This window comes from Mrakia frigida, assembly GCF_051309035.1.
Source record: "Mrakia frigida strain ATCC 22029 unplaced genomic scaffold BDY24scaffold_3, whole genome shotgun sequence".
In the NCBI taxonomy this organism is placed as follows: Eukaryota; Fungi; Basidiomycota; class Tremellomycetes; order Cystofilobasidiales; family Mrakiaceae; genus Mrakia; species Mrakia frigida.
Window position 1 is genome coordinate 117,228 of NW_027481278.1, and position 14,247 is coordinate 131,474.

The following is a 14,247-nucleotide window of genomic DNA, read 5'->3' on the forward strand; positions in this document are numbered from 1 at the left end:
GGAGGGAAGGAGAGGAAGGTCACTTTTGAAAACGAGGAGGGCCGAAGGGTCAAGCTCACCTCCTCCCTTCCTTCCTCTTCAACGTCCAGCATCTCAATTCGCCAACGAGTCCTCTTTAGACCCTTCATGAGCTAAGAACTCCTCTATACAAGACCTCAACTTCATTGAAAACAATCTCTTCCCCGCTTGGAACGAGCTCTTCAATGACCTCCTCTTTCCTCCCTCCTCCAACTCTCCCTCCTCCTCCCCTCCTCGACTTCAGCTCCTCCACGATGCTCCCAACAAGAGGAATCGCCTCCCTCACCGTCACTACTCCAACCTCCTCCAACCAAACCTTTGACTGGTCTTCAGCAGCAACTTCTCGTCCATCTTCAGCAGCGAGAGGAGAGGTCAAACCGAGCAGATGGAGGTCGCGAGAGTTCAGGTTGTACGAGCTCGTCGTTTGCGTAGGAGTCGCCATGTTGACTTGGGTGGGAGTCGAACTGGGTCGTGAGTGGATCTGCGGACTTCTCGCATATGGCTTTGAAGAAGGGGAGCTTACTTGCTCGCTCTCGTTTGGTCCTCACAGCGTCTCATCCCAACTTTCGTCTCTACTCGCAACGACTCTCTCGTGGTTGGATCCCTGGAAGATTTATTGTGAGACCCTCATGCTCATATATCACTTCTCTATCCCCTTGACTTACTAAATCCTCTCTTTGGTGCTTCCCAGGACGCCTCCGACCCTCAATACTCAACCTTCCGTTCCAACATCCCCTCCCTCCTAGGTCTCTCCCTCTCCTTCCTCGCCTTCCGCTACATCTTCGTCTCCTCCTCCTCCCCCTCCTCCTCCTCTACCATTTCAACGCCTGCCCTTCACGCATCGAGACCTTGGTGGAAAATCCAACGTACCACCTTTCTCACGAGCTTCGCTCTCCTCAGCCTGACGGTGATGCACGGCACATCCGTTCTCAAGATCTTGGTGATCCTGTGGGCCAACTATGAGCTTAGTAAGAGGTGGGCTGGGAAGAAGTGGGGAGTAGCCGGCACGTGGGTGTTTAATGTGTTGGTGTTGGTGGGGAATGAGTGGACTGGAGGGTGGAGATTCGGGACGGGAGGATGGACGGTGAGTCGCGTTTTTTTGGGTTGCGTTTGTTGTTTTGGGGAAGGGAAGGGAGTCGAAGGACGAGTTGAGGCTGGTAAGATGTGTATCCTGTAGATTCTGCAGCTGTGTGAAGTCGAGCGAAGGGCGTTGCCTGACCTTCGTTGTGCTTTTGGGGTTTCGACGCGCCGCCGAACAGACCTCCTTCGAAGGACTCCTCCCTCGTTGGCACGTCAGCTTCAACATTACCGCTCTGAGGCTGATCTCATTCGGCATCGATCATCACTGGGCTGTACTCGCATCGACCTCGAATGCTCCTCCCATAGAACTTCAACAACCCTCGTCGGATGTACGTTCGACGTTTCACGTGTCTCGTCTTCTCTCATCGACCCCGGCCTACCTAAACTTACCGGGCTGACTCATATCCTGCTTCTATATCTCGATGCGTCCAAATAATCCCACAGAACCCTCAGCACTCCCATCCTACTCCTCCTCCAACGGAACGCCAACGATCTTCAACTTCCCATCCTCTCTCAACCTACGAGGACTTCTCAACCTACCTCTCCTACGTTCTCTACTCACCTCTTTACGTCGCCGGACCCATTATCACGTTCAACAACTTCCAGTCGCAGGTCCGTTCTTCTTCCGTCCATCTTCTCCTTCGGTCCTGACCATCCCTCTTCGTTTCTCCTCCAGATCCTCAACCCTTCTCCTATCCCCTCTCGAATGATCTTCAAATACCTCATCCGCTTCGTCTTCTCTGTCCTTACGATGGAGATCCTCCTCCACTACATCTACGTCGTCGCTCTCAAGGACGCCAAAGCCTGGAGAGGACTCGGACCTGGAGAACTTGCGGTTGTTGGGTTCTGGAACTTGATTGTGGTTTGGTTGAAGGTGAGTTGACGCAAAGCCACACTTAATGCACCTTCTTCGAAGGCTATCGACGGCGTTCGAAGAAGAGGGAAAGCGAAGAACGAACGCTGACCCGTTTCGTTTTCGACGCGTCGTTTTCCTTCGTAGCTCCTCATTCCTTGGCGATTCTTCCGACTCTGGGCTCTGCTGGACGGAATGGACCCTCCTGAAAATATGGTTCGATGCATGGCCAACAACTACTCGTGCTCGGGGTTTTGGAGGAGTTGGCATCGGTCGTACAATCTTTGGGTCGTCAGGTTCGTTCCCGTCTTCGCTCTCCTTTCGCTCCCTCTCTCGACCTCGAATCAAGTTTGAGTGATAGATATTTAGAGCTGACTTTGCTTCCGTCTCTCGCTGTGCTCTTCGTCGTCGCTCAGATACATCTACATCCCCATGGGAGGCTCGAAACGAGCTCTTCTTTCGACCGTCGCCGTCTTCACCTTCGTCGCTCTCTGGCACGATCTCTCGCTCACGCTTCTGACCTGGGGATGGCTCGTCTCGTTCGTTGTGATACCCGAGGTCCTAGCTGGTAGGATCCTGCCTAGTTCAAAGGTGAGTTCAATTCCAAAAACCAAACAACTCTCCTCGTTTTCCCTTTACTTTCCCTCTTCTTCACCCGACCTCTTCTCCTCGTCCTCGCCGACCCTTCCCTCTCTCCGAACGAAGACTCTTCCTTCTTTCGAAAAGGAGCACCGTGGCTGACTCCTTTCCTCTTCCTTCTGCTCTCTCTCTCTCTCTTCGTCGCGTCCAGTTCGGCGAGCAATGGTGGTATCGCCACGTCTGTTGCGTCGGAGGAGTAATCAACGTCTTGACCATGACGAGCGCGAACTTGATTGGGTTCGTGATTGGGATCCAAGGGATGAAGGAGATGCTGGAAGGGATTTGGGGGAGCTGGAGAGGTGAGCCTCGCCCTTTTAGAGTTCCCTTTGCGCGTGAGGGAGGAGCGAGGAGAGACGAAAACGCGGCGCCGCCTCTCGCGTGTTTCGTTCGTGGGTGCTGTTGAGGGGAGATGGAATCTCGACTCTATGTTGAGCGAGAGGGCGGTTAAGAGGACGGGATTGAAGGAAAAGTACAAAAACACAAGCTGACTGGCTTTCTTTTCCTGGGTCTGAACGAATTGGATCAAGCAGGCGTCCTTTTCGCTCTGTGCTCGTGCGGAGGATTGTTTGCTGCTGTTCAGTTGATGATGGAGTACAGGGAGGAGGAGAGACGAAGAGGGATCTGGAGGAAATATTAATCGTTGGGTCAGGGTTTCTCTCGCGTGCTTTCGGATGTTCTAGAAGAAGGAGAAAGGGAGGGAAGGAAAGGGAGAGGACGAAAAAACCGGTCCACTGCCGAGTCGAGGCGGTAGTTGCTTGACGCCTCGTCCTCAAGGAGATCTCCTAGCAGAGCCTAGATGCTCCCATTTTAACATTTTGTTGACGGCTTAGGATCTATTGAGACTCAGGTTAACGAAGGATGAGAACTTAAGAAGTCTAGAGGGGAGGAAAGTAAAGTCCAGGGCGAGCCTTTATGACGACCAGCACCTCTCGCTCCGAGCCTTTTAAACCAACCAACCCTCCAAGGTCTTCTTCCCACGACCTTTCCTTCCCAACCACTACCTACCCTCCCTCCACCCCCCTTCAACCCATCAATATCTCGCCTACCATGGCCCCTACCCCCCTCACTACGACTACGGTAGATCTCTCGCACCTGCCTGAGGCTGTCCGAGCGTTCAACAAGGACTTCCATCTCGAGCCCGCTCGTCTCTCCCGTATTCTCGAGGCTTTCCAGTCAGAGTTCATGGAAGGTCAGTTGCCGCTTTTCAGCCCATCACTTCATTGAGAGATCACGAGGCTCTCGCTTCTTGTTTCGAGCCTTGTAGAGCTCTCTTGAGCCTTGGGGAGGGTGTAAAGGAGGAAGGCGAGAGAATAGGGAGGACGGAGAAAAGAGAAGATGGAATCAGAGACTGACATCTTCTTGACTCTCGTTTCCCTTCCTTCCTTTTCAATCAGGTCTCCAAAGCTTTGGAAAGGATGTTGCTATGATCCCTTCCTATATCAACGGTGTTCCTGACGGTCAGGAGCAAGGGTAAGTCGTCCTTTTGCTCTCCCAAAAGAGACGAGAGACGAAGAGAGTTCCCTTCTTTCCTTCGAAGCTGACGTCGTTCCCATCAACTCTTCCCCTTGCCTTGCCTTTGTTCGATGCTCGCTCAACTACAGAACCTTCCTCGCTCTCGATCTTGGAGGAACCAACCTGTTCGTCCTTCTGTACCATCTCTCAGCTGCCTCCAAAAGCTGAGAGGTCCTTCTTCGAACTTCGAGCTCTCCTCTCTGATCCCTCCTTCCCTTCCTTCGTTCCTTGTCCCGCCCTCTCTCTTACAGTCGAGTCTGTGAGGTTCGACTTCTCGGAGATCACAAGTTCACCATCAAGCAGCAGAAGTACAAGGTTTCCGATGAGATCAAGCAGGGAGAGGCCAGCGAACTCTTCGGTACGTCCTCCTCCCTTCTTTCCCATCTTCCTTCAGCTTCTGAAATCGTCGAACTCCTTGACCTTTTCCCCTTCCGTCAACCCTTTCATCTACGCTTGTTGCTTGAGCTGACCCTCGTCTGCTCATCTCTTGCTTCCAAACAGGTTACATCGCCGATTCCATCGATGCTTTCTTGACCGAGCTCGGAACAGAGTCGGAGGTCGGGGAGGAGCTTCATCTTGGATTCACCTTCAGGTTCGTTTCCCATCGCTTTACTTCCCTTCAGCCCTTTCTCCCTAGTAGAGCCTAAGCTGACAGCCTTACCCTTCGACTCTGGTGGGTTCTCGAAACAGTTTCCCTGTCGAGCAAACCGCTCTGGCCTCCGGAAAGATCCTGACCTGGACCAAGGGATTCTCAGCCAAGAACGCTATCGGACACGATGTCGTCGTTTTGCTTCAGGATGCCCTGGACAAGAGGCATATCCACGTCAAGTGCTCTGCTCTCGTACGTCTCCTTCTCGTTCAGTGCGATTCGTCTGAAGGAAGGTGAGGCTGAAGCTGACGTCCGTTTCTCTCCCTCTCTCCTTCCCTCCCCTTCCCTCGTTCTCGTTCTCAAGGTCAACGACGTAAGCTTCGACCTTTATTTCTTCTCTAGATCGAAGTCCACATGCTGACTCCTGCGCCCGTACGCTTCGAATGCTTCAGACCGTCGGAACCATGCTCTCAGCCTCGTACCAGGCCGGACCTGCTCTCATCGGAGCCATCTTTGGAACTGGAACCAACGGAGCCTATCTCGAGGACCTCGTCAACATCAAGAAGCTCGGAGCCGACTTCATCAAGGAGCAGGCTATCAAGACTGGACCCAAGATGATCATCAACACCGAGTGGGGAGCGCTTGACAACAACGTGAGTGGTTGGGCTGACGAGCTCCTCCTTTTTTCGACGCGTTTGCCCTTGAGGTTCTCTCGAGACAAGACCGAGACTGATCGTTCTACCTCCTGCTTCACCTTTGTCTTCTTCAGCGATTCGTTATCCCCTTCACTCAGTTCGACGGAAAGCTGGATCGAGAGAGTATCAACCCGTGAGTCGATTTCGCTTCCTTCCTTCATCTTCGCGAGCTTTGCTTCGAACCGCTGAACCTTCTTTGCTTTCCTTCATCTCTCCCTCCAGTCACAAGCAGGCTTTCGAGAAGCTCGTCTCTGGAATGTGTACGTCTATTACTTCTCTATCACTCTCACATTCTTTCCCCACGCGTCTCGTTTTCGAAAACCAAAGCTCACACGCGTCGACTCGTCCTTCCTCTCCTTCCCTCTTTACCCTCAACAGACCTCGGAGAGATTGTTCGAAACATCCTCATCCACTTCATCGACCAGTCCATCCTCTTCAAGGGCTACTCCACAGACGCTCTCAACTCCCACTACGGTCTCGACACCGCCGTCATGTCTGACATCGAGGCCGCTGCCGACCTCCCTACCTCCCCTTCCTCCAACTCTGCCCCTTCACCATCTTCCTTGGCGATCCGACGGATCTTGGTCAAGGAGTTGGGAGTCAAGAGCGAGCTCATCAACGAGGAGGACGTCGAGATCGTCAAGTGGGCCGTCATCGCCGTGGGAACCAGAGCCGCTTCCATGAGCGCGTGTGCGATTGCGACCGTGGTGGATCACACTCACAGTGGAGAGGAGCAGAAGGAGTCGACGGAGGTCATTGATGTTGGAATCGACGGAAGGTGAGTCGAGTGTTCTTCGGTTCGAAGAACGAGTCGAACGTGACGAGGGCTGACCTTTCCCTCTTCGTCTCTCACAGCATGGCCGAGCTCTACCCCCACTTCAACGAGCGTCTGCGTGACTCTCTTGTTATCCTTCTCGGAGAGAAGCTCGCCAAGCGGGTGAGGATCTCGCTGGCAAAGGATGGATCTGGAGTAGGAGGTGAGTCGCGTCTCCTCGGCTTCCTCTCTCTCTCCCGTACCTCTCCTCGCTGACCCCCTTCTTCATTGTCTCACTCCCTTTTCTCAGCCGCCCTTGCCGCCCTGCAAGCGAAGAAGGACCTCGACGCCCTTCGCCTTGTCGCTCAACAAAAGTAGATTCGATTCAGTCGTCCCTTTGGAACTCGTCTCCTCTCTTTCACTTTCTCTCAAATTATACGTGGTCTCCCTCTCTTTCTCTTTTTTTACGTGCTCTTTCTCGATCTTGATTACGTGTTTGCTCTCTCTCAACTCGAGTCCTCAAAGTGAAAATGCAAGGAAATGTCGAGCGGCGAGAGAGGAGAGAAGCTGGGAAAGGAGAAGGAGGACGACTCGGCGGGAACTCTCTGCTCGACCTGAACCCTCCAACGACCAGCACAGAGGCGAAGAGGCATGACCATCCACCTCACCATTCCTTCTTCTTCTCGGCTACCCACTTCCTCTTCATCATCGTCTCATCAACTCGACCTGGCGCAAGAAGAAGAGGAGAAGAACGAACGAGCGAAGGAGGAGGAGGAGTCGAACGAAGCTGGTCTTCAGGCCGTCTCCACCGCTATTCGATCCGCTCGTAGAATCGTCGTTCTCAGTGGTGAGCTTCCCCGTGTCTCTTACACTCGTAACTTGAAGCTGATCGTCCTTCTACGCTTCACAGGTGCTGGTATCTCAGTAGCAGCAGGGATCCCGGACTTCCGATCCTCCACAGGTCTCTTCCAATCCCTCGGTGGCTCGTCGTCTCAGGAGAGCAAGAAAGCAGGAGTGACGAGTGGGAAGGAACTGTTTGATGTGTCGGCTCTCAACGTACGCCGCTGTTTCACTGAGTCGGGTGGGTGGGGAGAGAGAGGAAGGAGGACGAAGCTGACCTTCATCCAACCTCCTCTCCAGTCCCCTTTTCGTTCCTCCCTCCATCATCGAATGCTCGCCTCCCTCTATCAGCTTGCGAGTGAAGCGGAACCAACCCCGTTCCATAGGATGCTGAAAGAGTTGGATAACGAGGGGAGGCTGTTGAGGGTTTACACGCAGAGTAAGTTGAGCTCGATCTTCCGTCCCGCTTCTCCTTCGTTTCCGTTGCTGAACTCTTTGCTTTCTGGGTCATGCAGACATCGACAACCTAGAAGAACGAGCAGGTCTCACTTCTGGAATCCCTACCCTTCCTCCACCACCACCTCGTCGACAGTCCTCCTCGAACAAACGTCAGAAGCTCAATCCTCCTCCTCCTCCTCCCACTCCAACCCCTCCTCCAACACCCACACCTCGCTCCATCCCTCTTCACGGACTCCTTACCCATCTCCTCTGCCCACTATGCCCACACACCCTCCCTCTGTCGTCCAACCTCCATCGCCTCCTACCAAACTCCACCTCCGACGACCCTTCCTCGCCGTCGTTCATCGACTGCCCGGAGTGCGAAACAGCAGGCATCGTTCGCGAAGCAGCAGACATGCGTTCAAGAGGAGTTGGGAGGATGAGGGCTGGCGTGGTTCTCTATGGGGAGGAGCATCCTAGAGGGGAGGATATCGGAAGGGTTGTGGAGCGGGATTTGAGAGGGAGTAAACGACGACGCGTCGTGAAGGCGGAGGAGGCTAATATCGAGTCTGGGTTAGAGGGAGGAGTGAGTATGGGCGGAGGTGGCTTGGGTGGAGCTGGTTTGGAAGGGAAGGAGGAAGTGGTGAGCGAGAACGAAGGGAAAGCCGATCTCCTCATCGTCGTTGGAACGTCTCTCGCCATCCCTGGAACCAAGACCCTCGTCAGGGAGTTCGGGAAGGTCGTAGGAGGAGGAAAGATCAAACCACCATCGTCTCTTCCTTCCTCTTCTTTGTCGGTCAGGAAGAAGGGAAAGGCAGGAGGAGCGTCGAAGCCTTCAACTGGTCTCGAACGCGTCAAAACCATCCTCCTCAACCTCACTCCTCTCGCCAAACCAGCCGAAACGGAATCGATGTTTGACGTCTTCGTTCAAGGGGACGTGCAGACCTTCGTTCAGGATTACCTCTTCAAGACGACGCCGATCCCTATGAAACCCAAAGTCGTCAGGAAACCGAGGAAACCCAAGGCGACGACGACGACGGTTCCAACTCCTCCCCTCCCACTCCCATTCCAACTCCGTCCCAACGACGACGACCTCCTCCTTCAACCCCACCGTCACTCCCCTTTCTCCTCCCAAGCGTCAACCTCCTCGTCCGCCGCCAATATCCCTTCGATCTACCCAACTCCAACACCAACTTCAACCTCCTCTTCCTCAATCCCCCCACCCACACCTCTATCGTCCACGCCCACCTCCTCCTTTTCATGGGACTCGAACTCACCTGCTACTTGCTACGTCGAGGTCGGAGGCGACGAAAACGACGAGCTTCCTCTCGTGTTCAAGACGCCTTCGAAACCGAAACGGGGACGAGAGGTGGACTGGGAGGGAGAGGGTTTGGAGGAGAGTCCGAGCAAGAAGATGACGGGGACGGGAATGGGTGAGAGTGGGGATGGGAAGGGGAAGCCGAAGAACTGGGACTTGATCTGTGGGGGTGGAGGTAGTGGGAAGGAATGAGGAGGTCAAAAACGGTTGCGTTAGGACTTCGTGAGCTTCGTATTGTTTAGGACCTCGCTTCTCTCTGTTTTGCTGTAGTCGATTAGCTACATACGTCTGATTTCTTCATATTTGTTTACTTTCTGTCGACTTGCGTGTCGGAGGGGACGGAGGAATGAGAGGAGAAGGGAAAGGGGAGAGGACGGAGAGGGACGCGCGCGTCTTCGAGCGTAGTTTTTCGTGAAGGACTTCAAAGTGAAACAAAAATCGCATCTGGAGAGAAAGAGAGAGAGAGAGAGAGGAGAGATCAAGCCATATAGAAGGAGGGGCGAGGACGAGCTCCTGAATCGATCTCCAGTCTCTTTCTGTTTTACTTTCTACTTCGGCCTTCGGTTTTGTCAGTCTCGTAAAAACTTTCTCCGACATTTCTTGCTCTTTTACTACTTACTTGTCTCGTTTCTCGTAGACCAACCCCTTCGATTTGCTTCTCCTCTCGTCTCGTCAACGCGTCGAGACCCTCTCGCTCTCTCCTCGTTTTCCTTCCTTCCCTGAAAACCAGTCCAAGAGAAAGAACGCATCGATTCGGATCTAGCGAGCGAGAGTGGGGGTACAAAAACAATGAAAGCACGTTCGAGAGAAAGAAAGAGAGACGATCTAGAGGTAGAGACCCTCGGGCTGCGAAAAGAGAGGCGAAGACGGGAGGGGAGAGAGTTAGTCAAACGCGTCTCGAACGAACGAGGAGACGAAAGACCGAGGAAAGGAAGGATACGAACAGTGTTCTCCTGCTTCTTATCCAAAACACGATCTCGAGCGGTTTTGAAGTCCTGTGAACCCAGCGAAACTCGAGAGTCAGTCAGTTCGAGGTTTCGTTCGTCTTCCGTCTTCGTCGTTCCCTCTCAAACTCACCGCCTTCGTAACCCTCATCCTCCTCTCCCTCAACGCCATCAATCCAGCCTCGGTACAAACGGCCTTGATGTCCGCTCCCGACAGCTCGTCCTTGGCCATGATGTACTCCTCGAGGTCGACGTCGCTTCCGAGGGTCATTCGAGAGGTGTGCAGTCGGAAGATGTGTCGTTTGGTCTGGTGAAACGATCGTCGAGGAAGGAGTCAGTTCAGTTCTTCGAAGGAGGAAGGTGAAGGGAGAAGGGGGAAGAAAGACGGAAGGAAGAGAGACGAGACGAGGGAAAGACGGAGACGGGGACGACGACGCACCTTCACATCAGGCAAAGGGAACTCGATCTTCCTATCGATCCTTCCCGGTCGAATGAGCGCAGGGTCGAGAGATTCGATCTTGTTGGTGGCCATGATGACCTTGACGTCTCCTCGAGTGTCGAATCCGTCGAGTTGGTTGAGAAGCTCGAGCATCGTTCGTTGAATCTCTCGCTCTCCTCCGGAGGTCGAGTCGTACCTGATTGTCGAGATGAGGGATTGAGAGAGAGGGAGAACAGGGAGAGTAAGGGGAAGAAGAGAAAAGGGGAAGAGAGTCAGCAACGACCTTCGAGCCTCCAACCTCGACCTCGAAACCACGTCCGACTCACCTCTTCGTCCCAATCGCATCAATCTCATCGATGAAGATGATACTCGGAGCGTTCTCCTCCGCCACCCTGAATAGCTCCCTAACCAGCTTGGGTCCGTCTCCGAGGTACTTCTGAATCAGTTCCGATCCCACGATTCGAAGGAAGGTCGCCGACGTTTGGTTGGCGACGGCTTTGGCGAGAAGAGTCTTTCCGGTTCCTGGGACTCCGTAGAGAATGACTCCCTTTGGAGGTCGGATACCCATCTCCTCGTAGAGTTCTGGGTGGGTGAGAGGGAGCTCGACGGATTCCTGAGGGAGGGAGAGAGAAGAGGGAGAGGAGAGGCGAGGTTAGTTTGTGCGAGAGGGAGGAGGAATAGGGTTTGAGGAGAGAGAAGGTGGTGGTGGTGATGTTGGTGGTAGAGACGAGGTGGATAGAGGAAGGTGGCGAGTGGAAAGAGATCGAAGAAAGGGAAAGGGACGAAGTGAGGGAAAGGGGAAGGGGCGTCTCGAGCTCGCACTCTCGTCTCAACTCACCTTGATCTCCTGAATCTGACTCTCCAACCCTCCAATATCCGCATAACTCTCCGTCGGGGCCTTATCCAGCTTCATCACCGACACCATAGGGTCCACATCGTCCGCGAGGACTCCGACGATGGCGTTGGTCTTGTTGTGGAGGAGGACGGCGCACCCTGGCTCGAGGAGATCCTTGTCGACGAACGACATGATAGAGACGTAGTACTCTGGTCCGTTGGAGGAAGAGATGATGGCGTGGTCGTCGTCGATGATCTCCTCGAGGGTACCGATGGCCATGGGCGAACCTCGAAGCTCGTCGACGGCGGTTCGTTCTTCGGTCGTCTTGGACTCGGTGGCAGCGGGTTGGAGGAGGGACTGGTTGGTGACGTACTCTGGTGGGAGGAAAAATAACAAGTACAAGAGAGAGAGGAGAGGTCAGCCTAAGATATAGAAGACGAGAACGAGCTCCAAAGGGAGGAGGAGAGGAGAGAGAGAGCCAACTGACCTTCCTCGAGAAGGAGGTAATCCTTGATCCTCTCTTGCTTCAAGAGCTTGAGTCTGCACCTCGTCGTAGGATGAACGGGTGGCAATCGAACTCGAGCGTCGGATCCCTTCTTCTTCTTCCGTCCAACTCGAGTAGGAACAGGAGGCTCCCACTTCTTCTTCTCCTCCTTCTGTAAGAAAGAGCGACGAACGAGATGGAAGGGAAGGAGAGCTCGGTCAGCATTGGACGTTCACAGAGACCCATCGAGAAGCTCTTATAGATTGTGGAGACCACCATTCGATAGCCAGAACGATGAAGGTCCCGAGGAGAGTCGAGAAAAGGTGTATAGAGAAGAAGAAGGGGAGGAAACGAGCTCACCTTGTCTCCATCTTTCTTGTCCTTCCCTGGCTGACCATCAGGTGCCATTCCTCCGAGCGTGTTTCCCTACAGACGCAAAGAAGAAGGTCAGTTTCGAGTATATGCACTCGTCTGACTCTCTGTTGTACTTACCATGTTGATTTAAGAGTTGTAAGGGTTGTATAGAGTGGGGGTGAGGGTTAAGAGTGAAGCTGAGTGTTTCCTCCACCTCGATGGTTTCGAACTGCTCCTCCTCCCCTCCTTCCTTCCTCCAACTTCGACCTTCTCCCCTCACCCCCTCGACCCTTTCTCTTCAGCATGTCCTCCATCCACCTCTCCCTCCTCCTCCCTTCTCCTCTCCCTGCTCTCTCGCTCTCGGTCCCTTCCACGACGCCTCTCTCCTCGATCCTCCCGACCTACTGCCCTCAACTCTCCTCCTCCTCGCTCCTCTACCTCCGAACTCGCTCCTGCATCCCAGATCAGGATTCCACCCTCGATTCTCTCTCGGAGGATGCCACCACCATGGATCTTCAAGTCGCTTGTCGGATGTTGGGAGGAAAGGGAGGGTTCGGAGCCATGCTTCGAGCGACGGGTGGAAAGATGTCCAGTCAGAAGGCTTCCAACAACGATTCTTGTAGGGATTTGAGCGGGAGGAGGTTGAGTACCATCAAGGAGGCTAAGAAGTGAGTACTAGAGCGTCGTCTAGAATGGGATGAAGGGCGTGGTATTGGCGAGGAGAAGGATGGAAGGGAGGAGGAGAGCAGGAAGGAGGACTGCCTCGCTCTCGGAGTCGTCCCTGGACCAGAGTACTGAAGCTGGAGATGTCGAGGGCGAGAAGTTCATATAGGGGCGCTGCTTTGGGGGCTCTTCTAGGAAGGATGTACGACGAGCAACGACCTCGAGTCGAAAGCTCAACCCTCCTGCTCCTTTCCTTCGCCCTGCTCCCCTCTCCTTCCACCTCGAATCTCTACTCGAGACTTCTCGTCAAACGCTCTCGTCCATCTATATCATCCCGTACATCACGCAGGTCCCTTTGCACTCCTCGTAAAACTCAAAGCTGACCCTCCTCTCCCTCCTTCCTCCTCCTCCCTCTCCTTCAGAATGGCCGAACTCCTCGAACTCGAATCCACCCACAAGAAGACCTCCTCCGAAGCCTCCAAAGCCAAACTCGAAGCTCTCGAACGGTCCTTGGGAATCAACCACAACCCCGAAGCCTCCACCTCCTCGCCTTCTACTCCCAACGGCAACGAGCCCGAGGGAAGCAATCGACCTGGCCCTTCCAAGCTCACGACCGAGGATCTCGTTCAGCTCGCGGGGAAGAAGCACAAGTTTGATGATTCAGAGTATCTGGAGCAGAGCAGGGAGATCAATGATAACGTGAGGAGTGCGGTGTCGGCTGGTGCGTTCTTTCTTTCTTCCGTTGGCTTTCGAGAGACGGTTCGCGTCGGGTTGATCGACACGAACGATCTCCTCCCGACCTTGAACTGACTCTCCTTCTCTCCCTTTCTTCCCATCTTTCACTGCGGCTCCGTCCCACAGGTCTCCTCAAGAACCGAAAGAAGAAGGCCAAACTCTCCGCATCCTCGTCGTCCGCCGCCACGCCTGCTTCGACGTCGTCCCCCGCTCCCGTTGTCACCAGCTCGAGCGCTGCGTCGGAGGTCATTACCATAGTTTAGTCGTTTAGTTTACTCGGATCACTGGGCTGGGTGGGAGGAAGGATCTGGTTGGACGGAGAGGGAAAGTGCGGGCTGGCGTTCTGTTCGTCGTAGCGTAGTTTCTCGTCTACGTTTTCGTTCCTTTCGATTTGGGTTTCGGGTCTGTTTGGGGATGCTCTATTATGCTACTTATGTGCCTTGAAGCCTTTTTCCCGAGGGATTTGAACGAGGGGTGCTGCACGACTCGACGCGCCGCTCTCCTTCGAAGAGGAGGAAGAGGGAGCCGGAGTTGGAGGTTGGGACGAGAGGTTGAAGAAGGACGAGATACGAAGTCTGAGGATTGCAGGGGAGGGACTGCAGGTGGTTGGGTTTGGGCTTTTGAGTGGGGTTGGGTGGCAGGTTGGGTGAAGGGCGAGGAGGGAGAAGAGGGAGATGGACGCCGGAAGGGGAGAGGAAGAGAAGGTTGCAGAGTCGGTAGCGGCTTGAGGCTCGAGGAGGAACGGATGGGAGAGAGGAGGATAAGGGAGGGTGGTTTGGGGGTGAGTCTGTCTTTCGGTGGAAGAGGGAAGCTCGAAAAACGGGGCAACGTCGACTCGAGCTGACACTCTCCCTCTCGTCTCTTCTCTTCTAGTCTTTCTGCTCTCGGTCGTCGCACAGAATCAAAGATCTCTCGGCTCGTCTAAATAGCCAATTGCATATGTTCACGATTTCTTCAATCGTCTCGTTCGCGAGCCGTACTTGGAAAACCGGAAAACGGGTCGAGCTCGTTCCTCTTCCTTCTTTCTCCTCTCCATCTGTTTCTCGACCAGATATTT

General features: G+C 54.1%; 5 protein-coding genes across 5 annotated transcripts; 4 read left to right on the top strand and 1 right to left on the bottom strand.

The window, feature by feature from the left end:
- The first annotated feature begins 86 nt into the window (after nt 1-86).
- Nucleotides 87-3,316, top strand: GUP1 (O-acyltransferase). Its single transcript, XM_076638642.1, has 10 exons — nt 87-489; nt 569-636; nt 710-1,102; nt 1,278-1,427; nt 1,543-1,710; nt 1,775-1,972; nt 2,099-2,247; nt 2,368-2,542; nt 2,742-2,889; nt 3,121-3,316. Exons 1-10 carry the CDS (start codon nt 204-206, stop codon nt 3,225-3,227), a joined length of 1,842 nt encoding a protein of 613 aa, XP_076500169.1. The 5' UTR covers nt 87-203; the 3' UTR covers nt 3,228-3,316.
- Nucleotides 3,317-3,530: 214 nt separating this feature from the next.
- Nucleotides 3,531-6,471, top strand: BDY24DRAFT_376217 (hexokinase-domain-containing protein). The gene is made up of 12 exons (XM_076638643.1): nt 3,531-3,779; nt 3,985-4,060; nt 4,192-4,227; nt 4,354-4,460; nt 4,604-4,694; nt 4,793-4,943; nt 5,056-5,064; nt 5,144-5,344; nt 5,461-5,519; nt 5,609-5,646; nt 5,765-6,164; nt 6,242-6,471. Exons 1-12 carry the CDS (start codon nt 3,638-3,640, stop codon nt 6,414-6,416), a joined length of 1,485 nt encoding a protein of 494 aa, XP_076500170.1. The 5' UTR covers nt 3,531-3,637; the 3' UTR covers nt 6,417-6,471.
- Nucleotides 6,472-6,698: 227 nt separating this feature from the next.
- BDY24DRAFT_376227 (DHS-like NAD/FAD-binding domain-containing protein) lies at nt 6,699-9,241 on the top strand. The gene is made up of 4 exons (XM_076638644.1): nt 6,699-6,987; nt 7,051-7,196; nt 7,281-7,419; nt 7,496-9,241. Exons 1-4 carry the CDS (start codon nt 6,792-6,794, stop codon nt 8,926-8,928), a joined length of 1,914 nt encoding a protein of 637 aa, XP_076500171.1. The 5' UTR covers nt 6,699-6,791; the 3' UTR covers nt 8,929-9,241.
- A 223-nt stretch (nt 9,242-9,464) lies between these two features.
- Nucleotides 9,465-12,007, bottom strand: RPT2 (proteasome regulatory particle base subunit RPT2). The gene is made up of 9 exons (XM_076638645.1): nt 11,931-12,007; nt 11,799-11,864; nt 11,442-11,610; nt 10,958-11,328; nt 10,446-10,732; nt 10,120-10,315; nt 9,814-9,987; nt 9,681-9,731; nt 9,465-9,582 (listed from the first exon to the last, which is right to left on the bottom strand). Exons 1-9 carry the CDS (start codon nt 11,931-11,933, stop codon nt 9,562-9,564), a joined length of 1,338 nt encoding a protein of 445 aa, XP_076500172.1. The 5' UTR covers nt 11,934-12,007; the 3' UTR covers nt 9,465-9,561.
- BDY24DRAFT_376231 (telomere stability and silencing-domain-containing protein) lies at nt 12,008-13,642 on the top strand. Its single transcript, XM_076638646.1, has 3 exons — nt 12,008-12,460; nt 12,878-13,176; nt 13,317-13,642. Exons 1-3 carry the CDS (start codon nt 12,096-12,098, stop codon nt 13,451-13,453), a joined length of 801 nt encoding a protein of 266 aa, XP_076500173.1. The 5' UTR covers nt 12,008-12,095; the 3' UTR covers nt 13,454-13,642.
- Nucleotides 13,643-14,247: the final 605 nt, after the last annotated feature.

Coding starts and splice junctions, on each gene's coding strand:
- GUP1 (XM_076638642.1), top strand. CDS start 204: ATGACCTCCTCTTTCCTCCCTCCTCCAACTCTCCCTCCTCCTCCCCTC. Junction 1,973..2,098: donor TGATTGTGGTTTGGTTGAAG/GTGAGTTGACGC, acceptor TTTCCTTCGTAG/CTCCTCATTCCTTGGCGATT. Junction 2,890..3,120: donor GATTTGGGGGAGCTGGAGAG/GTGAGCCTCGCC, acceptor TGGATCAAGCAG/GCGTCCTTTTCGCTCTGTGC.
- BDY24DRAFT_376217 (XM_076638643.1), top strand. CDS start 3,638: ATGGCCCCTACCCCCCTCACTACGACTACGGTAGATCTCTCGCACCTG. Junction 4,228..4,353: donor GATCTTGGAGGAACCAACCT/GTTCGTCCTTCT, acceptor TCTCTCTTACAG/TCGAGTCTGTGAGGTTCGAC. Junction 4,695..4,792: donor CATCTTGGATTCACCTTCAG/GTTCGTTTCCCA, acceptor TTCTCGAAACAG/TTTCCCTGTCGAGCAAACCG.
- BDY24DRAFT_376227 (XM_076638644.1), top strand. CDS start 6,792: ATGACCATCCACCTCACCATTCCTTCTTCTTCTCGGCTACCCACTTCC. Junction 6,988..7,050: donor TAGAATCGTCGTTCTCAGTG/GTGAGCTTCCCC, acceptor TACGCTTCACAG/GTGCTGGTATCTCAGTAGCA. Junction 7,420..7,495: donor GTTGAGGGTTTACACGCAGA/GTAAGTTGAGCT, acceptor TGGGTCATGCAG/ACATCGACAACCTAGAAGAA.
- RPT2 (XM_076638645.1), bottom strand. Junction 10,316..10,445: donor GATGCGATTGGGACGAAGAG/GTGAGTCGGACG, acceptor CTCGACAATCAG/GTACGACTCGACCTCCGGAG. Junction 9,583..9,680: donor ATAAGAAGCAGGAGAACACT/GTTCGTATCCTT, acceptor CTCTTTTCGCAG/CCCGAGGGTCTCTACCTCTA.
- BDY24DRAFT_376231 (XM_076638646.1), top strand. CDS start 12,096: ATGTCCTCCATCCACCTCTCCCTCCTCCTCCCTTCTCCTCTCCCTGCT. Junction 12,461..12,877: donor ACCATCAAGGAGGCTAAGAA/GTGAGTACTAGA, acceptor CCTCTCCTTCAG/AATGGCCGAACTCCTCGAAC. Junction 13,177..13,316: donor GAGGAGTGCGGTGTCGGCTG/GTGCGTTCTTTC, acceptor TCCGTCCCACAG/GTCTCCTCAAGAACCGAAAG.